Genomic DNA, 22,618 nt, shown 5'->3' with positions numbered 1-22,618 from the left:
AGACTGTCTAAAATACATCAAGTCACACTCCCCTGTTAAAAATTCTTATCATCTGTCAATATAAAGCCACTAAAATAAACACATTAATTCTAAAAAATGTTGAAAGTAACATTCATCTTGACATCAGAGTGGTTTCACCTCAGTGTCAGGCCTCTACTACACATTATGTAATTTGTGTTACATTTTTACAGCCTTTCTTCCTATTTAACTTAACGTTAACATTGTTACAGTGTTATCAACCACATTTCTATATTAAACTATAGAAACATACTTCATATTTTACCCAGTTTCTTATTGCGTTCAGTGAAACAGCAGCATTAAATCTACATTCGAATACATTGTGCCAGTTTAACATAATAACAGAAATTGACAAGCTGCGATGTAAACGGTAACATTTAAGCAAATTTGGGTGCAACTGTGACAATTAACAAGTACCATCTCATTACCGGGACACATGATCTATTGTGGCACAGCTGTACGAGCCTCAGACCTATACACAACACCAAAACAAGACTTACAGTACCGTGTAAATAAATAAATGCATTTATCACATAATTTAAAAATAAAACAGTGAGATATTAAAAAAGAAACAATTAGAATACAAATTTTCTCTCTCAGTCACGCGGAGCCCAGAACACCAGCAGCTAACCAGAACTCTTGTTTGGCTTCGACAGCTTTATCCTCAAGTGTTTGGCATTCACAAATTCAGTTGAGTTTTTGATATACTACAAATAATCCATAATTAATGGACTTTACCAATGATTCTGATCAAAAATAATGACTGTTTTGGCTTCATATAGAGCTGTTCTTCTGCTCTGTGAGTGTGTGGCTGCTGTGGTCTTCACTGTCGTTCCACAGCTTGTGCTGAACTGGAGCATTTCTGTTAAAAAAGATGCTTGACTCTTCAACATGTTCAGTCTTTCTCTTTGGTTTGGTTGAGCTGGAAATAATATAAGACAGTCATAAGACACAATAGCAGCATTCATTTATCAATTTGTGTATTGGCATGCAAATAAAGACACTGTACCTGTTTTCTGGGATAAGGCAAAGTGTGTGATACAGGTCGGCTGTTGACGGTGGTGCGAGTGGGACACATCTGGGTGTGGAGGACGAGGTCTCTGACGGGCATTTGATGAGCTTTTCTGGAGCCAACGCTGCATTCGCCTTTGTTTCAGCTGCAAAGACAAGATGAAACTTTGTTGGTCATTGTCAAGAAAAGGCTTTATTGACATTTATAAATTAAAAAAAATAGAGCAGGGAAAAAGTATCACAAAAAAATCACAATTTCACAAAGTTAGAAAATATTAAATAAAACTGCTTCACAGATGTTGTATCAAACAATGAAATCGGCACATTGTTCAGTCTATTGATGACTATAATAATAATCATTTAGTTTATTAATTACAATTATCATTCAACAACCAACTTTGCAAGAATCTAATATAAAGACAGTGCAATGTAAAGGAGTGGACACTCACATACTAAAAAGGCACTTTTAGACTTTGACATCTGGGGTTTCATTGAGTCACCAAATGGACTCAAGTTTAAAAACTGGTGTTTGAGCCATGTTGCTCGATCATCCTCGAAGGCCTTCCTCTGCAAGTCAAACCAGATAAAACGTGTCTCAAAAACAGTCATCCTGTTTATCTTATTGGCACACTCTAAATTCTGTTTCATGATAACATGTTTAAATATTGACAAATATTGAGAAATGTTGAAAATCGTGCTTTATAAACCACCTCATGGCTAAGTCTTATAGCTGCTTCAGTGAAGTTCCTCCTCTCCCTCTCAAAGGCCTTTCTCTGTTCCTCTAGGCTCTTCCACTCCTCTTTGAGGCGCTCTTTCTCCTGCAGCATGTAGCAGTCGCTCAGCAGGGACGCAGTCTCCTCATCACACGGAGAGCTCAGCTGCTGCTATAAGAATAAAAGAACAGGCATGATTTGTTTAGCTGAAATTTAATAGAAGCAGTGTTAAGGACTGCAACAAATAAAATACAATATCTTTCCTCCAACATGCAAAGAATGTTTCAATTGTGCTTGTTTAACACAATAAGACGGACAGTCAACACTGAGTTAAAGCAATGATGGTAAAATATGACAGACAATGTTAGTGTTCAACTAATATTTAAAACTAGCAGTTTAAATGTAAAGCTTTCTAAAAGTGTCTATAAGAGTACTTTCAGTCTTACCTGGAGGAGCTGCTGTTGTGTTTGAATGAAGTCTTTGCACTGCTGAATCTCCAGCTTCAGTCTCTCCATCTCCTCCTCATGAGTCTCTCGGGAAACAGCATCACTGTTTTTACTGTCACCCATCTGAGCCAAAGATGCTGAACAAACAACCCAGAAAATCAAAATGTACAATTATGTTAAGAAAGATCTCCTTTGTATTGATTTTAACAGGAAGTGAAGATCCAGTCTGGATTCTTCAGTCTATGTTTTAGCTGTTGCTTCCGCACAAATCCTGAATTGTCTTGACTTTTAACAAAGAAAACTGACTAAATTAGTTTCAGTGTATAATACAGGCATGCTTTTGTTGCTCTGACAGTTTCTCTCTTCCTCATTCACCGTTCCATGACTACGACTTTGATGACACTATGTTTTGGGGTTAGAGAGGAATCCTTACATCACACAGAGTTACATTCGTTCATGTATCAAGGTCAGACAGTGACAGTAAGCTGCATGGAGAATACCTTGGCTGTCCAATCTTTCAACATGGCTCTTGAGTCTCCTCCACTGTAGGCGAATACTGTTGGTCAGCTTCTCCCTGGCGTGAACACAGTAAAGCTCTACGCCCTCTTTACTGGAATCAAATACTTCCTCTTCATCGTCTGAGTCAGCCTGACAGTAAGGATGACAATATTTTTCAATCTACTGCTAGCACATCTGGGAAATGTGTCTTAAAAAAATCATCTGTCAGCTGTCAATCAAATTATAAAAATTTTTTGCCACTTTGCAATCAATGTTTTTAGGATCCTTTCCACTTATTTCAATTGTTAAAAAACTGGGAGCAAAATGGAAAAAGTGGTTCAAAACAATCACATATTCAACATGGAAACAACTTCACGGTTGAAAAGTAGCATCTCTTATTCTATTGTTGAATTTTAAGAAAGAGAAAAACAGCTTCTCCCACCTTTATGTCATCGTCTTGATGCTTGTCTCCTTTCACCGTTGGTTTTCTTGAACTTAGAATGGACACCATATCTTTTTTCATCTGCTGTAATACTTTCTTCAACTCTGCATTTTCCAGCAGCAACACCCGCTGTCGGGTGTCGTAGTCGCTAAGCAGAGTCTTATACATCTCCCCCTCATGCCTTGGGATAAGAGGGACAATCATCTACGTTTATTCAGAGGACATTAATCAAAGCTAAAGCAACATCCAGGATTCAGCAGAGCTGCCATGTCTGAAGTCTATGTTCCTAAAATAAATCTGTGTCACCTAGAAAACTGACTTGAATAGTACAATGAGTAGTTCGTTCTCAGATCGTGCTGTTTATTTCTTTCTCTTTATTCTATTGTTTAAAAATACAAATGTGTCTTTAGAGATAAGGTTCAGAGATACTGTAAAACAAATAGACAAAAAAGCCATGAGAGGAGAGCTTACTTTGCCTCTGTCTTGTCAGTTTTCCAAAGACTTCTCTTCCCATCAGCTCTTCCAATGTTGTTTAATACATCAATAGCTGGAAGCAAGAAAGACAAATGTAGAAAATCAGTCTCAAAGTGCATGGAAATTTTAATCTCGTGTGTAGAGATGTTTAATGTTAAGATGCTAAATGCTGGGGCAAACGGTGAGGCAAAGGATGGGAATAAAGAGGTTTTCTATCTAACCTTGTTTCTTTTCCTTTTTGTCAACCAGGAGTTGGTTCAAGCGCTCCTTCAGTTTGTTAAATTCTCTCTCTTTCCTCTTCATCTCATGATTGTACTGGCTGGCCCGGCTTGCAATTATGTTCTGAAGTTTTTGCACCTGGCAGGGGAAATAAAACAATCTGTCTGAGACAAAAACATTCCTGTGGATTCAGTCAATGTTGTCTGGGGCAGTAAATCCAGAGAAAGTACCTCTTCTTTTTCATTTTTCAGGCAGTTTTGCAAACTCTTCACTTTCAGCTGCAGCTGTCGTTCTCTCTCAAGGAGTCCTGTGTTTTCTCTTTTGGACACTTCAAGCTGCTCCTATGATAGCAGAATAACAATGACATGGACTCAAGCTTTTCATATGAGGGTCATTTTCAGTATTGAAAAGCAACCACATTTATTTTGTTATTCACGTTTTTATCTGAATACAATATTAATGCATCATTTGGTTTACATGTTACTTTACTTTTAGTCGTGTGCTGGTGAGCTGCAGGTAGTCCACATTGCTGCTGGACTTAAGCTGCTCCACTTCCATGTTTTCCAGGGTTCGGAGGCCCCTGCGGTGCAGTTGAATCAGGTCATACATGCAATTCAGCACAGCCACAACATTCATCTCTGAGCTCCCTCCCGACTCCGTCCAAACTGGTGGGAGGCCGAGAGATGACACCTCCTGTAAAAGGGAGAGTAAAGGAGGAAATGGATATGGAGCAAAAGAAGTGAAGAGGACCAGCCGGGTTAATGCAGTGTTATTGTACATGTCTTTGACCATTAGGCACAAGCATTTACAGATCAATAACTGTGCTAATAATGCACCACAGACACATGTAAGTAAGTTACCAACCTGATTGATGTGAGATAGACATTCTTGCACGTTGTGTTCTGTGCAGAATGTACGGAGCATGAAGGAGTTTCTGTGCAGTGACAGCGATGATTGGCTAAACTGCCTCAAGGGGGGTGTTCTACATTCAGCAGAGCCGCTGCGAATGTCCTTGACTTTTGGGGAAAAAATGTCTGTCAAATACATGCAGTACGGCCTATCCTCATTTTTTAATGCTTGACAAGAAAAAAAACACACAGTAAATGTCACAGTCATTGAGGCTATTTTTGGCCCAAAACCAAGAATAGCATTCATCTTCAACTTGTGTTATTTTAATCTGTTCCTAACTCACAAGCACAAAACACAATAGTTGAGGACAGAACGCTGCAGTGCTGTAATGCAGTTCATCTACCTAATGAGGACGCCAATAAAGTCAAAATCAGTCTTCAGTTTCTGAGACATGTAAAGGTGTCAATGAGTGTTCTTAATAATTTAACAACAGTTCAACATCTCATCCACAGAACAAATTCACTGGTCTTCAAAGATCTCATAGTCTGGACTCACCCAAAGAGGACTCTGGCATTGTTGCAGTGCAGCCTTCAGGCTACGTGTCTGGATCATCTACTACATGTGCAGGATACACAAAGCTCACCACAAGATCCACCTACGCAGTCTGCTCCTGAAATAGAGGGTCAGATTAGCAGCACCCATTCAACATGGTCTGGATTACAAGGCAGTGGAACAAACATGCAACGGTGAGAGGTGGAAACGTGCAGCAACCTAAATAAATGGAGGGGACACAGCAGATTCACAAGGGCTAATTTATTCATCTGTCACAGGCAACAAGCTAAACAGTGATCACAACGTACTCACAGCCGTTCAATAGATTGTTTAAAATCCTATATTAAATGAAATATAAATAGTTTTGCGAAGTTTATTATGACTGCTAGTCGATGTTGTTGTCACTGTTGTGGTTGTTGTATTACACCATTGCCACTGCAGGAGTATTTAACAGGTTAAAGGCTGGGACCAAGCTGGCATCCCTGCTTAATGCTCAATGCTCTTATCATCAGCTGATCAGACTAATCCCAGACAGACACGGTGGTGAATTGTCTGCAGAACCACACAATCAGTAACACGATGGACACATTTTCCTCCTGTAGGAATAATGCCTGTATTTTCAACAAACAGACACACTAACAGACAGATATAACTGAAAACTCAAAGTATCATGTACAGCATTTTATCCTTGAACAGCAACTATCACAGCATACGTTTAAAATTATAATTTATGTTTAATAGGAAGCATTTTGTGAACTACATTTTTCATATATTTTAGTAATGAGAAGGCTGTGACTCACCATCAACTCAAGGGGCCTACCTTTTGGTTTCAGTGATACTTAATCAGCCTGGCCGGACAGATGGCAAGCACACAGCCACAAAGCTTAACACGCCTAGATCGTGCTTAGACTGACAACTCAACAAGTATTAACCTTTAACTCATTAGTCAAACTTCTCTACTGTATAAAATATCCTAAGGGAATTTTCTACATTAGCATTTACAGACAGGATTATAAGGTTTGTGGTCCCTTGGGAGGTGTGCATGATAAGAACATGCAGTTAATCTGAGTGACATTTTAGACCAGATTCTCAGCCCTGAGGGGCACTTGATGGGATCACACCTCAGACCAATCTGCTTGCACTCGGTATACCTAGCTAAAACTGATGCAGTCCATTACATCAACCCTGCAATAAACCCTACCTTAATCAGTGTCTAACCAGCCTATTTTGTCACCCTCATTGATATAAATGTGGTTGGACACACCCCTCAGTACAATGTGAACCCAATACAGTTCAACAGCACCACAAACAACAGTAAAAAAAAATAATAATAATAAGTTGAATCAACACCTCTCCAAATCCACATTTCTTAAGCGAACCATTAATAAGTTGCCTTGATGTACTCATTGCTGAGACTGGCCAGAAAAGGCTGTAAAACACTGACTTAGGAGACCAGAGAATATTAACTAACTTGTGCATTCCTTTTAATAGGTTAGTGTGTATATATAAATATAAATGCTGGTTGTGTCACATTACTTTAGCTGGCTTTACATGAACCACATACAGAAAACCGTAGAAAAGCCTGGAACAAATGTAAGTTATGCTGTTGAGGCGTTATTTATCCAAGACACCCTTCTCTCATTAAATGGTGTTTTGTTCTTGATAAAATAAGGTAAGGTCGTGCAGGTCTTTACAGTTAAACTCACATAACGTTATAACGCTGCTCCCCCACCTCAAAACAACCTGACATTGAAGCCGGACGCTCTGCCTACATTATCCAAACAAGTCCTCTGGTCACGACAGCGGACGTTTAAAATGTTAACTTTATAAAGACGTGAACAGCAAAAGGTTCCCAGGACTTACTCGGGGTTGTATTTAGTGTTGTATTTCCCGGTTGCTCGTCGCCTCTCGGTCACACAGCAGCTCGTGAAGCCATGTCGGTGCTACTGACAGCACACAGCAGGGCGCACCAAGCAGCGAGCTCATTGGACAACCCGTTGTCTAGCAACCAAACACGACTCAATGTGATTGGCTCATGGGGCCTGCGAGTCATTCCAATAGACACTGATTTTTTAAATTGGCGTGTTGATTATGCTGATGACACTGTTTAAAAGACATCAAACATTTTGTTTTTGTGTTCTTGTTTTTAATTTTTGGAGTTAAAACCTTGTTGCCTCATTTTCTTTTATCTTAAGGGTCTGATTTGATTCACCTCATTTGTTTTTAGCCATGTAAACCACTGTTATTTTGATTTTCGAAAAGTGTTTTCAAATAAAGTTTCTTCTTCTTCTTCTTCTTCGTCTTCTCATTATTATTGTTATCATTATTCTCTTGACCGTTGTTATCATCAAATAAGATTCGGAGAAAAACAGCCTTCACTGCATTTATTGTGCTAAAACAATGCATTTGGAACAAGATAGATGCCTAACTTTAACTTTAAAGAAACTTTAATGCAATGTATACATTCACTGAATCACTGAACAATACAATAACATGAGCTAATTTCACTGCACACACTGCAATACCTTACAAAAGCTCCTGCACAAAGAAAAAAATGTATATGCTCGTTTTACAAAAGTAATGAGTTCAGTTGACTACTATCAAGTCTACTCTGCATCAACAAGGTATGCTTATTTGCTAAATCAAGGCATCTACATAATAGCTTTAATGGGAGAGTTTGGTTCCAAAGTACTTGTACACCCATTCTGAGGAAAATGTATCTTTTCACAACAAAAAATATGACTTGTCAAAGCAGAGAAAGCATTAATAGCATTAACAATGGCGCAATTTTAATTTTTTTTTTAATTCCCAAAGAAGCAGTACCGATGAGCAATACCAGGGCCATAATTGAGCTGATATTGCTCATTGGCATAACTGGAAATAAAGCCAGCACCCCTTTTTTTTAATTACTCTTGTGCTTCTCCTGTTATGACGTCTATTGTCTGCTGTGCAAAAAGCCTTTACCACTTCAGATATGTAAGCAATCAGATGCCATTTATCTGGGACTCTTTGAAATTTTGAATTATCTCATCATAGGAGAGGGTTCTCTTAATCTTCAGGCAGTGAATATCTCCTTTACTTTTACTGAATTATAAAAAACAAAAGTGCCTTGGATTGATTGCAAATATATAAGTATAACTACATATGAGAGAAAACCACTATTGTGTGATTAAAACAGCATTTCCTCAATTCTGGCATGTTACTCTGCATATTGTTTTTTTTTTTTTTACATTCTTCCCAACAGATGCAAAAAAGGAAATAATACTTGACCATGTCCTAGCACAATCATAATACAAAAAAATATATATATATTTTGTAGATATTATACATTTCTGATTGTCTCTACAAATTATTATCAGAATAGTTTTGATTGTCATCATAACCTCCAGTCACAACAATAAAACCATAATGACAAACACTTTTGAATACATTACTGGTAACATTTTTTGGATATGCTGCCTCACTACAACATTTTATTTACGAACAACTATTTGTCTATTGTTGTATCTGCACCAACATAGCTCATTGGACACAACTGCACAACACAAAGCCGGACCAGTTTTGATTTAAGTAATTTCCACATGTGAGGCTCGATCTAGATCTAGTCACTAACAGGCACCGGGACTCCTCTGGATTCAGATCTTCTGAGCAGTGGATCTGTGTGATCCTCTCTCTTTGCTTCAAGCCACCATGTTGTCATCTCCCCCTTTCCCTGTTGGGTCAAGAAAAACAAGAGACAGAGTGAAGGAGTGAGAGAAGAGAGTCATATTGCAGAGCATGTGTCCCTTTGAATTTTAAATAAAGCCATTAGTGTTTGATGGGGGGGCGCAGGGAGCAGCAGCTGAGGCCACCTCTTAGCAAGACATCACAAGTGTCAGCCAGGCAGGCCCTGCCCTCTGGGACTAAGAAGTAAACCCCTCCCCCATTATCACACTGGCACCACCCAAAAGAGTTCTTGGGTTACAGTGTGAATAGAAGAGCAGTAGGACTGGACATTATAATACTTCCCAGAAAAAAGCAAGCAAATACCAGACACACCCAGTCTCTTTTCCCTTGGAGGGGAGGAAGTTTTGAATTTCATTTGATCTTCTCAAATCTCAGCCTCACAAATCCACTGTTTTTTAACAGCTCGTATGTCATTATTGTTGCATCTATTTGGTTTGACTGTACAGCATTACACAGAGAAATGTTTCTACTATTCAGCCTCCATTCAGTGAAATAAATGGGGTGCACAAAATAATAAGATCATCTGTCAGTATGACACAATACAATTTCACCACAAAATACATCCTCTAGAATGACCATACAGGTGAATCTACACCATTCTAAAACAGGTTCAACACAAACCAAATATTAAAACCTCATGAAAGGAGGATTTCTTCCAGGACTGTTGTATTACATGGTGATAGTTTTAGATTGGTGTACCTAATAAACTGACAACTGAGTGTAAATCAGCTCTGCACAGTGAGGCATATTTTCCAACACAATAAAAGGTCCAAGCACTGCAGCAACCACCACGATACAATACAATCAATATGAATCTATTGCATCGATGGTTGTGCAGCCAGCATAATATTTCAATAGTCTCTAGCACAGGTTATATATAACAATTACATAAAACATAAAATTATGTTACCTTGACGTTAAGTGTTCCCCTGCATGTCAGAACGTAGCCTCTGAGTGTGTGAAGCAGGTCAGCGGTGGCACCGCTCACCTGGATCTTCAGAGCTGAGCACACAGACACACACAGCCTGTGATATTATGTAGTAATATGAACAATGCATGATAGAAACTTATTGTAGCAGTTTTAGCTTTCTGAATGGCATAAGTGAATCATTGAGTGCAAGTTAAAAATGTTTTTTTTACAATTTTTGACACACTGTGCTAAACAACCAATTGAAAATGCTACATGAAAAATATGCAGATTTCTACAGTTGACCAATATAGTATAAAACAGATCTATTTAAATTAGCATGTATTACTAAGTTTAAAACAAAATGTGCCATTTTCATGTATTTATCTTATATAATTGACAGTATACTGTATATTACGCTTTGTGTCACATCATTCACATCAGTCACTGAATACAATATTTCCTGCAATAGATTTCCTACAATATGCCTTGCCTCTATCCATTTGTTATAGCATATAAGTAGTTTAGTTTTTAGTTTTTAATTTAGTGCTATATTTAGTGGCATATATGTATAGCACATAGTTCAAGTACAAGGCGGTATGAGATTTGTGAACCATGTCTGTAATTATGTAAGACAAACTGCAAAGGCATGTTTATATAAAAGTATGCAATTTGCATATTTTACAACATATATAGCCTCTATATTTTTCACATAGTTAAAAGGCAAAGAATCATTTTGTGTGGACAAACTTCACTCTAAAACTGGGAAGACGAGAAGATTTTCAGGCCACATTCTATTTCAAATTTAGTTTAAGGTTTATCTTTTAAAGGTTGGAGCTTTGCTTTTTACTTCTGAGCCTACGATGTGAGCCTGTAGTCGCTCAGTGCTTTTCCATTATGCTACTAGCTTAATGCAGAGGATTAGGTGCTCGGTGAGTACATTGTCTATCCTCCCCTATTGTAACTCCACTGTGTTGTGCTGGTGAGCAAACACAGATTCAGTACTGTGTGGCACAATAGCAGCAGCGACTGCCATTGAAGCCAATTACAACAACCCCACAGACAAACTCAGTGCTCATCAGTGCTGAACAATATTGAGAGAGCACACAGAAGCAATGCAGCACAGTGGAAACTTCAATCAACTTGATAACCTCTTAGTTGACTTTGAGACATTAATTGGATGAAAGGCGGTGTGTCTAATGTTTCATTACCTTCACTTGTTGATTCCATTCTAGATGCTGTGTTGACAGTGTCCCCAAATAGGCAGTAACGGGGCATTTTGGTGCCAACCACACCGGCCACAACAGGTCCTGGTGGGATAAACAGCAGTGATTGTAAGCAACACTAGGAAGTTGGTATTGCATTTATGACACTGCATAGTCATGATACTGCATGTAAGGTCATTAAAAGGGGGCATACCCTAATTTTAGAGTTACTTTTTCCTTCATATATGAAACAGCGTTTAACGTGTAAAATGTGGAGCTGATCCAAACAAAAGTAATCAGGGAAAATTAAAGAGGCACAAGCGTATACAAGAGTTATCTGGTGAGTGTTAAGAAACACTCTTAAGTTCGGAAGGATCAGTATTACCAAAATGTAAAAGAAGGCATCCTGTGTGACCCATGATGATTCAAGTCCTCATGTAAAACCAGTGGTTTAGCTACGGGCACGTGCTGCCAGAATAACAATGAATGTATTATACTGATTTGTGTGCACTTGAAGCCAAGCAGCACATGTGATGAGACATGTGATGATGCTTTAAACATTCCTCTGGATAAGCCAGGGTTTAGGAGACAATGGAAAATCATTATTCTTTTCACCAGATATGAAAAACATTATGTGAATATGTGTAATAGAAGTGATCTTGCCCTTGAAATAATACACCTTTTTTAAACTACTCCACTCTACTCTAGTAATTCTTACTACAATTAACATTTTTATCAAAATGTACTGTGTCATATATGAATACAACTTGTTTAATGCTCTCTCTATCACATTCTGCAACCTTTGACCGTTGTAAAACTGCGACTGTGTCCTCTGAAATCTTATCCACTGGGAAAATATCGCACAAATGGTTGTATCTATGCTCCTTTGAATCAGAACTTTCTGAAAACTTATATTCTAAGTGAATTACAGTAAATAGAAACGTTTCCATGAGGCTATGGGGAGATGTTAAGCGATGTTAAGTACCTGAGTGGATGCCGGCACGTATCTTCAGCTGTGTGTTGGGTTTGTGAGGGATCTTGAAAGTGTGACAGACGCTGACCAGATCGAGAGCCATGCTCGCTATCTCTCCAGCATGATTGATGCCATTTTCTTGGGGGACCCCAGAGACCACCATGTCTGGAGAATTAGCCATTAGTCCATCAAAAGGCACGACACAGGAACAAGGAGAGAGAGAGATGAACTGATTGATTAAAATTTTATTTTAATGACACTTGATCAAAATATATTTGTAGCAAGATACAGCAATGCATTTATTTTCTCAGGGGACTGAGGTCATTTAGAGCCCAGATATTGTTTTTCCAATCAATAATACAGAGTGTTATACAATATGGAATCAGTGCATGCTACAGTTTTCTCTTCTAACTGGCCAGACTGCTACGTATCTGCTCAAAGATTTGGGGTCAAAGGCTTGAGTTGTTTTTAGGCAGCGTACATTAAAAGACTGTTGTCTCTGGCAGGTAATATCACATATGACCCCTCTCGTATTTCATTTGAAGAATATAACCTTTTGCTATCAAACTGAGGATTTAGAGTCCCACTGGCTCGACTGAGCAGACACTGTTGTGTTCCCCAGACTGTCAAACTGTTAAACCAGAGTTTGGGTTCTCAGTAGGCCTCAGTGCTCCTGTGCAGACTAGTCACTTCACTGATTGCACTACAGCTACTTATTCACAATGTCTGAGGTAGTATGTTTGCAATATTATGTGTTGTCTAGTTAAATGTTTGTATTGTATTTTGTTATTTATGTGAAACAGTAAACATTTATCATCCTTACTTACAAGCATCGCCTATTGTCTCCACTTTGTAGACGTCGTAATTGTCAATAATGTCATCGAAGGTGGTGTAGAGCTGGTTGAGGAAGTTCACGACCTGGTGGGGAGTGCTGGCACCAGACAGCTGAGTAAAGCCGACAATATCACTGTCACAGGGGAGTAACGCACTGTTAGCCATCTCTAGTTCTACATGTATATGGCTTTTCTTTTTCAAAAAAATAAGAAAATTGCATGTAACATGAGGGAAAACATAACAAAACATCATTGAAACACATTTAAGTTGCTCTCTGGAGAATCTACAACTGAACCAATGTCCATGAACGTGCTTTAAACAACACAAACCTGAAGTAGACGGTGGCATTGGAGAAGCTCTGTGCCTCTGTTGTTCGACCTTGACGAAGGTCATCAGCCACTGGTTTTGGCAGCATACCTGCACAGGAATTTCATGACTAAAAGCAAGTGTCTTTCCCTGCTGCAGCTGTTTGTAGTGATGTATGTACTGTTTCTGCACCACTAGAGGACACTGTGTCCATTAATACTTCAGGATTAACAACCAAGTGTAGGTGACTCACAAATGACTGACTGGCATTAACTAAACAGTAACAACTTCCTATTTTGAGCACTATGGCATCCACATATTGTAGATAATGAATGTATATGTATACATTTTCTAATTCACTTTTCATCCCCCCTGTGTTATCTCTGCTATGTCACCAAGAAATTCCTGAGAGCTGTACTTCAATGGCATGATTCTGCATGTGATCAGTCATTACAGCCATGCAACTCTTTCTCATCACTCCACACTCTTATCCTGACTTACTGTATAACAGCCGGTCTGTCTTCTGTTTCTCTTGAAGAAGATCCTGCGTCCTCTCTGCAACTATGGCCTCCAGATGTTTGCTGTACTTCTCCATCTGCATTTAAAAAAAATCATGCGCTTGTAACTCACAACAATCCAAATACAACAAATAGCATTGCAAATTTTCCCTTAGCATTTGTCTTAGAAATGCAATCGTTTGTGAAATGTAGAATAATGTCACATTAAATTTGACGTATCCTTGTTTCACTCATGGTAGATTTAATGCAAACAATGTATCTTTACACCAATTATTCCCATGTCATTTTACCACATTTCAGCAGGTTATTACCAGGTTCATCATCATGTCCACAGGGCTGACTTTGTGAGGGTTCATTTTGTCAAGCATCTTCTTCACCTGCTCAAATGTTGGCCTCATGGTGGCGTTGTGAGACCAGCACTTCTTAATGAGCTGATCCAGAGAGGAGAGCGACACCTCGTTTCATACAGTTCATACAGTAATATGCCATTGACATATAATACCAGTCTAACATTTACAAGTTTTTGTAGTTATTAATACACACATAAGAGTGAAATTAGCACCAATATCACATTTTCCCCTAAATAGTACAGCAGCATTTTCAGACCTCACAGTAATCTCCTTGACTGGGACAGTCAGTATCTGCCTTCCCTGCTCTGAGTTCAGGCAGAGGGGGGCGCCACATGATATCCATTCTCACTCCCTCGGCCTGGTCCTGTTGGAGAGGACCGCTGGTTACAAAGCAAAGATCAAAAGGAGGCTGAAGGTTGTAATCTACTGCGAGGGCTGTCCCACTCACCAAAATGAGGTCAGATCGAGTTGCAATCTCAACTAGAATCATGGAGTAGCTGAGGAGAGGAGGGAAAAGTAGAGGAAGGATATTATTTTCTATGTATTTTCCAGTGCAGCTACTAAGACTCAACTGTAACATTTTACATACATGTAAAGGTGCTTTCTGGTCTACTCTTACTTAATTTCCATATCTTTAATTTACCTGCACCAAATTTTCTTGTGGTCCAAACATTGCAACCCAAAATAAACTGCTTTAACTAAAATTAAGTGATAAGACTGTGATGCTCCAGCACACCTGTAGACATCTGCTGCTGGGGTCATATTGGAGCTGCTTCCCAGCAGGACCTCTGGGGCACAATATATACGCTTAACATCTCCACAATTGAAGCCGTTACTGCAGACCTCAAAGTCTTCCTTTCTGTAGGCAGTGAGTCCATAATCTGAGGCCAAACACAGGAAAAAAGAGCACAGTGACTCAGGATGTTGTTTATCAGTTTGCCTCAATGACAACAGTGCTGCAGGTGCAGGATGTGGGAAAGGATATAACAAAAACAGAGTTGGGGGCGGCAGACTCAAGTTGTGTCTGAGGATGACTGTGATTAATACCTGAGATTTTGCACACCCAGCGGTCATCAATGACACAGTTTCTGGAGTGAAGTCTCCCATGAAATATCCTGTGCTGGTGGAGGTAAGACATCCCGCGGGTGATGTCAGTGGCGAAGGACAGTCTGCATGGGGTAAGAAACACTCATGTTTCTGTTTATCCATTCCACACATTTGTTGTCAATCAAAAGTAAAAGTCAAGGCATATAATAAACACTGGGTAATGTCGCACCTACAACACAAAAACATAACAATATATGTCTCGTAGCTTGCAAAATGAAACTGTATGTGAATTTTTCTCACCTGAAGCCCCAGTTGATGGGGATGTCATCATTCAGCAGGACATCAGACAGACTTCCTTTGGGGCAGTACTCTGTGATGATGCTGACGTAGGGGACCTCGATGGAGCCACCAATGAACTTGCATAGATTGGGGTGGTCCAGTTGCCTGGACAGTATGAAAAATGGCATCAGCTTGCAAGGGGTGCTCTTTTATTTGGGAGACAAGACTTTATTATGTCAGTAAAACAAAGGCTTTATCTGCACGACTTTCCTCACCTAACTTCTTTCACCTCCTTCCTGATGGTTTTAGAGAGGGTGAAATGTTTGTTCTGGATGTGTTTCACTGCCACCGTCCTTCCATCACTGCAAGACAGTTACGATTGTCAAGGCAACTTATTCACATCAATATCGAAGAAATTTCTCAGCAAAAACATCATATATTTGTGAAATGTAGAGGAACAAGTCACAACAGTTATCATTTTGTCAAGAACAGATTTAAAACATCTACTCTACATTAAAATGATGATCCATGGGCATTTAGATACACTAATAGTAATTGTTCTCACTAGATGCCTGGCTGAATGAATCCTTGTTTGAAGGAGGTGTTGACTCTGGTACACACGGTCATGTCAGTAGTTCGACTGATGGTGGAGTTACTCCTGACGCGCTGCTGGCTGGCAGTGCTGCCAAGGCCCATGCAGTACACTCTACCTGCAGAGACGTAACAGATGAGATCTGAAAGTAGTAAAATCCACAATTGTGCTGCATTAATGAACAAAAATGCTTTTATTTGATGGTAGAGAGGGTAAATAACCTTCCTTTAAGAAAGCAGTTCACATAATAGCAACACACTGTGTATGACAGATAACATAACAGATACAGTATATCAATAATTGTTTTTAATAGCCACATTCTTGTCTGTTTAAGGTTGTTAAATGAAAGTGATCCATTCCTGAAGTACACTGAGTCTTAAAAGAAAGTGAAACTATAGAGCCTTCAAGTAAATTAAGTTTTCTGTAGAAATATACTGTATCTGTAAACACTATATTTTAACAACTTCAGCATGAGACATTTTACCAAATATTATGCTCTTGTAGTTGATGATCCAGCTTTCATCCCAAAACATCCTCTGTTTCTGGTACTGGAGCCACTGATGTGCAGAAAGTGAGATAAACATGAGTGCATAAAACTTCTCTAGCGTTTGTCTGTGAGTGTATGTGTGTGTGTGTGTGTGTGCACAGACTGACCACCATGGTTAGGATGAAGCCGCTGCTGAACAGAGCGACTGGAAGCCCGATGGCCACCTTGATAGCGATGGACATGGGGCAGATGCCACAGTCTGCAGGACAGTTCAGACAGGTCTCCTCCAGCTCGCAGACATCATCCCCACACACTGAAACACAATCACACATTTTACATTTTCAGTCTCAGTCAACTGAACTTGTGAATCTTACCACAGGAATCAACAACTTCTTACTAATCTTAACTTCACCTCCAAAATTACATCATCATTTTTGTGTTGATTACATTTTGTATTAATCTGAATCTGCAAAGCAATTAGTTACTAAACGTATCAAACAGAGGTAGTGGAATAGAATAGAAGAATAAAGTATTAAAGTACTAAAATTGTACTTCAATAGAGTACTTCAGTAAATGTGCTTCATTACTCTCCACAAATGACTGAATTAAATTCACACAGAAATCAGTGAGGCTCATGATGTTTCACAAACGATTACAGATACATCAACTAATAGAATGCTAAACTAAAATAAAGTCTATTATTCAGCTGATAGTGCAGCAGTTCTTTTAAAATGATGGCATGCTACTGCAAGATCATGCACAAGCTGACCTAATGTTTCTGCGCAGGTCCAGGATGTAAACAAGAGTGCACTCTCTAAACCTAAACAACTAATTTAAATTGTGTCGTATTGCTCAGACCTCAAAGATGATTTTGTACAAATATAGTATTAGCAGATCATGGTGGAGCAGCAGTGCATCCTGTAGGATTCAGCATATCAACAAACAGAAACTTGATGAGCAGACTGACCTTGAGCGCTGACAACAAGTACTTTGGACTCCAGTGCCGCGTGCATCTGTCCTATTTTGATATGAGCGATGACTGAGGTGACTCCCACATGGATCAGCACCACCTGTGTGAGAAAACACCATGACAGAAATTAAAATGAGCTGTGGAAGTTAGGTTGTATATTAGGAAGCCTCAGTCAACAATATTGTCAGCATTTGTTGTTTTATCAGAAGATTAAAAGACAAAATTATGGTACACCTTTCCTCACTGAATATAATGAAATGCATGCATGAAAAATTATTCTGCTAATTATTTAGAGTATCGACTGTTATTACAGTTTAAATCAATATACATAGAAAACAATCCCTCATATAACTACCGCACTTTATTTCACTGTCCGAAGACTTAAAAACATTTAAAGATCATATGAGAGAGTATTCTGTCAGATTTTACCCACAACAGCAAAACTGTATCATACATGAATTCATTGTTTTTTACTTGTGTACCCTTTTTCGGTACATTTACAGCCATCTGATATGCCACAACCAAAAGCATGACTTTCTGTACTCTTGTAATTTTCTACTAACAGGCAAGTAATTGCAGCCTGCTGTCCGTATCGTGACATAACAGCATAACAGAATCACAAAGGATGTGTCACTTTGATCAAACACATGTCTTTTATGTTTTGCCTGCATGGGTGCAAGATGAATTCCTCTCAGACAAACAACCAAGTTAAAGTTGGACATCTGCCATTCAAGAAACTCTTTTACTCAAACAAAGATGCTGGACCGTACTGCAGTCATACTGAAACACTACAGTTGGTGAATGTTTCAGTGCTAGATGACTTTAACTAGAGATGTGTGTCTTTGTGTTTGCAGATACTAACCTGCTATGGGACTGTAAGAAATACTACAAATATTCTCCAAACCTCAACACATGTTAGAAATTACCCATTCGTTTGAAGAGTTTTGTTTGGGTCGGCTCACCTTTGAAGTCCAGTATTTCTGTGTCATCGTGCCTGCTTTGGATACAGTGTGAGTCACTATTTTACCATCGTCAGGAATCCACGGGCCACAGATGTCACCTTGTTTCTGCAAGGAGATAGCACAACAGTTTGGAGAGGGTTTAATCCACAATGTGCCCTTTAGACAGTTCATTCAAGCATTCTCCTCCTTAAGGGGAAGATGGTGATGTTTTGGAAATCTAAATATCTCAATTTATTCAACAACAGAAATACATCCAAAAGTTGGAGCTTCATGAAGATTTCAAAGTCATGGTGCCTTGAGAGCAGATCTAGAAGAAGCATCAAACATCAAACACAACAGCTGTGTTGAGAGCAGAAAAGGGGAAAAGCTCAATGGCACTGACCCTCTGGGTCACCTTTTACTCAAAGATGACCTTGGCTGTGATGAGAGATATACAACAGTCTTAGAGAGACGTGGAAAGTTACTTTATAATTCTTAAAGTCATTATGCTTTTACAAACACTGTAGAAAGTCAACCTCTTACGACACATAATTACTAGTAGACAAGCAGTTTTGAAAATCACAAAACCTCCAAAGATACCAGATTTGAGGCAAAATTTGTGCAAAGAGAGAGTAAAAAAGGCACCAAACTTCTATAATGTCTTGTATTTTAACATCAGTAAGAAAGTAAGAATCAAAGTAAGTAAGTAGGAATCATACAAAGTAGGTGCAATGAAGAGTTGGAATAAGCAGGTACAAAGTATACAGTGATAAGTGACTGTGGTACCCTGTGGATTTTCTTGAGTTGCTTAAGGGAAAAGTATGAGGAAATTCAGCCTGCAAGGTTTAAGAGAACCAGACATGCTTAAATGAGCATACAAAGTAATCAGATGATCCTACATGATAGATATCTATACATATCATGCAATACAAAAGACTACTAATGAATACTTCCCCATTGAATATCAAAGATAACACAACAGCTTTGGCATAATCTAAAGGTCATATTTGCTTGCTGTAGTTTTATTTAAACGTGGACTGTGTTTGGTGAGATGAAACCAGTGTTGTGCAGAATACTGCTGGATACCCACCATGAGACCCAGAGGACAGGAGTGGATGTTGGCGTGATACACGCAGCAGTTCATTTCGTTGGCGTTATTCCAGTTTGCCGGGCACTCGTGTTCATGACAGAATCGCTTTGCTTCTGACGCATTGCTAGAAGGGAAGACAAACAAATGGACTAACACGACGCCCCAAGGTGTTATTTACAATGGAAGCTCAAACAAAAGCATGAGGATCAGCTTTCCTTAACCTTTAATGAAAACAGGTGTTAGCCTAAAATAACCTATAAGACATGTTAAGTTACAGAGAGGGGGAATAGGTATTGATCATCTATATAATCTGATCAATTGCAATTGGCATCTTTCTTTTTTTAGTACTAAATATCTCCAGTGTGTGTGTGTTTGCACTTCATATATATTGTATTTCAATAATTGTATAATTGACTTAACTAACTTTTTGTAACTGAACCTCTCGAGTCAATTCACTGATTAGATGAATATGTGGTTGCATTTGTGTGTGTGTGCACGTGTTTGTGCTCGTTGCGTGTGTGAGTGGGTACAGCAGACGTTCAGGATTCCAAGTGTTTATGTAACACACTCACCTGAACTGGAAAATCTTGTTCCTGACCGAGTACTCGTAGAAGGAATCTGAGGCCGTCACCGTGTACGAGACATTGAACTCTTCCCCATTGGTTACTTTCTCTGGAGGACGCTGTACCCAGGCCATTTCCAGACCTGTGACAACACACACGCACGTCACCTGAACATACACATTCAAACAGTATACATATCCACGCAGTAAAGGATACTGTGCGTTGTATTTGGACACATATATGTATTATTCTGTTGAGCCCCACCAACTTCACTGTCTCCTTCCTTTTTAGCCAGAAAAAAGGAAAAAGAAAACCATCTGACTTTACAGTAAATACTCACACATAAGTCACTCAAACAACTAAAGATCTACTAATTGAACTGTAATGAAACACTCGCACCAAACGGAGACCAACACAGTCAAATACACGTATAAAAACTTACCACCACAGCTGATCATGTTGTAATCATTTGGATTATTGATCGGCCAACAGTCGTACTCTGTGTTGTCCAGATCATGCCAGCAATGTACTCCCTGCAGACAGATGAGAAGATTTTTGTTATGTTAAGGCATTTTTACTGTGTGTAAACAAATTAGAGCCTAATGCGTGTGCCTTATCAGCCAATCATTCAATCATTTAAATACACAAGTCAGCTCTCTAAAGCCTTGTTGGTTTTGAGCCAGACTACTTAGTAAAGTTAAACAGTAGCAACTTCAATATTACAAGCAGAGCCATTCTGGTGAATAAATGTAGGTAAGAATCACATTATTATCTTTTATTCGAGACTGATTAGAGAATGTTTCATAATGTAGGAAATCAGCCCCACAAGAGGCTGGCAAGTAACCCAGCAAAAAACTGAAACACAGAAACACCACAAGCCCATGACCACATGCCCGCAGCAGCAAGTGTTTCTGACAAGACAACAAAAGCAAGGGGGCTTCCTCAGCGATAAATAAAAATGTTAATATTATACACCCAGTTTACACAAACATTTATATCCTTTCCTCTGTCTAACACAGTCACTTGAAAATGCATCACCCCTGCCCTCATTTTGCATCATTGTCCAGTTCATTAGCAGGTTAACCTTTAACATATGTGGTCATTAGTCCACATTTGCTCTTTAAAATTAAATCTGTCGTCATGTTTTATTTTGTAGATCCTCAACTATGTGAGAACTCACCAGCAGGAAGCACAGGTAAACGGATGCCACTGTCCAAAGAGCCATGGGGAGGTTTGTTGCTGTGGCTGGACCCACTCTGATCTGACTGACTAAGTGAATGACTAAATCTGTGCTTGTGTCCGTGTGTGTGTGTGTGTGTGTGTGTGTGTGTGTGTGTGTGTGTGTGTATGTGTGTGTGTGTGTTTTTAAATGCATGTTTTCATGTTTTTTGTATGTCCATCCCTTGTCGCTAAAATTGTCCAATCAGCAGAAGAGGCTCTCCAATCACAGTTTGATCATGTGCTCGTTCACAAAGTGGTTCAGCTCACCTTCACTCCCCCACAGGTCAGAATTACCCAGAGGTCTCTGCTGCACCTGAACTGACCACCAAAACACCATTTGTAGTCTTCAGTTGTCTTCTGCATCATTAGTGTCATTTACTGGCGGAAACACTTACATTCATCCCTGGTAGACATGATTGTAGTCCCTTTAATGTCAACACTCTTCACATTTTAGGCACCAAATTTACAGCACAGGATGAATTTTATTGTTTTCTTCAAAGACATGTCAAGAGGAAACATTGGATGTTGAGGTAATAGGTACCAGACCAGTGACCTTTTGTAATACAATGCCTTTTTTGTACCAATACTAACATTATTTTTAGTAACATGTAAGCGTACCTTGCTTTGAGGAATTAGAGACATGTTTTTTCCAGTGCTTGGTCCAAGTATGGACCTTCACATGACGGTCACATCATAACAGTTAAATGTTAACAAAAACATCTCTGATGAAGAATTCTGACCAAAGTTAGCTACCCGATCTAAGAACAAATAAACTAGACAACAAATCTGACCAAACATTTAATGCCAGCTTTCAGTTCAATTTGGTCAAACTGAATAAGTGTTGAGGTATGATACCCGATTCTGCTCAACAATGTTGGTGATTTCCACTGAGGACACTTGTGCTCATGTGCTGATGAAGCTGTAACCATCAGAAAGCCTGTATGGTGCATTTATGATAGCTCGCTGCCATTGGCGTATGAGTGTGTGTGTACTTGGGTGAGAGAGAGGCATACATGGTAATATGTAGAGTGATTTGTGATGGTGCCCTGTCAGTCACCTTTACTGTGTGCTGGCCTTTCCTTTTGACAATGTGTCTTTGCCCCCATTCATCAGGTATAATATGGTCTGTATCATTGTATTCAGCTGATATCTGACACATATGATAATCATGTGTCCTGGAAGTACGTAGGATACATTTTTAAATTCAATTCAATCCTCGCCTTCATGGTGCATATCTACATAACAGAATATATCGTGTGTACTGATGAACATGACTACTTCTGTTTGCCCTGAGATTTGGATCAAACCAAAAGACAGCATTTCTGAACATCTGTGAAATTTAATTGGCTTTTCAAGAATGCATAATTACAGCACAGCTGTAGAAAAA

General features: G+C 39.1%; 2 protein-coding genes across 2 annotated transcripts; both read right to left on the bottom strand.

The window, feature by feature from the left end:
- Positions 1-687: 687 nt before the first annotated feature.
- LOC139203051 (afadin- and alpha-actinin-binding protein-like) lies at positions 688-7,154 on the bottom strand. The gene is made up of 14 exons (XM_070832682.1): positions 7,086-7,154; positions 5,226-5,340; positions 4,686-4,837; positions 4,311-4,514; positions 4,052-4,162; positions 3,824-3,959; positions 3,600-3,675; positions 3,129-3,309; positions 2,689-2,836; positions 2,189-2,325; positions 1,740-1,913; positions 1,479-1,596; positions 1,028-1,175; positions 688-940 (listed from the first exon to the last, which is right to left on the bottom strand). The coding sequence occupies exons 2-14, from the start codon at positions 5,242-5,244 to the stop codon at positions 793-795; spliced, it is 1,752 nt and encodes a 583-aa protein (XP_070688783.1). The 5' UTR covers positions 5,245-5,340; positions 7,086-7,154; the 3' UTR covers positions 688-792.
- Positions 7,155-8,823: 1,669 nt separating this feature from the next.
- On the bottom strand, positions 8,824-21,235 carry LOC139202659 (atrial natriuretic peptide receptor 2-like). The gene is made up of 23 exons (XM_070832204.1): positions 21,191-21,235; positions 20,453-20,543; positions 20,020-20,152; positions 19,448-19,571; positions 18,379-18,483; positions 17,414-17,516; positions 16,614-16,759; positions 16,444-16,516; positions 15,933-16,077; positions 15,643-15,729; positions 15,389-15,532; positions 15,089-15,210; positions 14,778-14,922; positions 14,490-14,538; positions 14,298-14,399; positions 14,003-14,122; positions 13,675-13,768; positions 13,197-13,284; positions 12,861-13,000; positions 12,046-12,198; positions 11,067-11,165; positions 9,859-9,950; positions 8,824-8,934 (listed from the first exon to the last, which is right to left on the bottom strand). Exons 1-23 carry the CDS (start codon positions 21,233-21,235, stop codon positions 8,824-8,826), a joined length of 2,511 nt encoding a protein of 836 aa, XP_070688305.1.
- Positions 21,236-22,618: the final 1,383 nt, after the last annotated feature.

This window comes from Pempheris klunzingeri, chromosome 6, assembly GCF_042242105.1.
Source record: "Pempheris klunzingeri isolate RE-2024b chromosome 6, fPemKlu1.hap1, whole genome shotgun sequence".
NCBI lineage: Eukaryota > Metazoa > Chordata > Actinopteri > Acropomatiformes > Pempheridae > Pempheris > Pempheris klunzingeri.
Note: the sequence above shows the minus strand (reverse complement) of the source record. Positions and strands in the feature narration are given on the sequence as shown.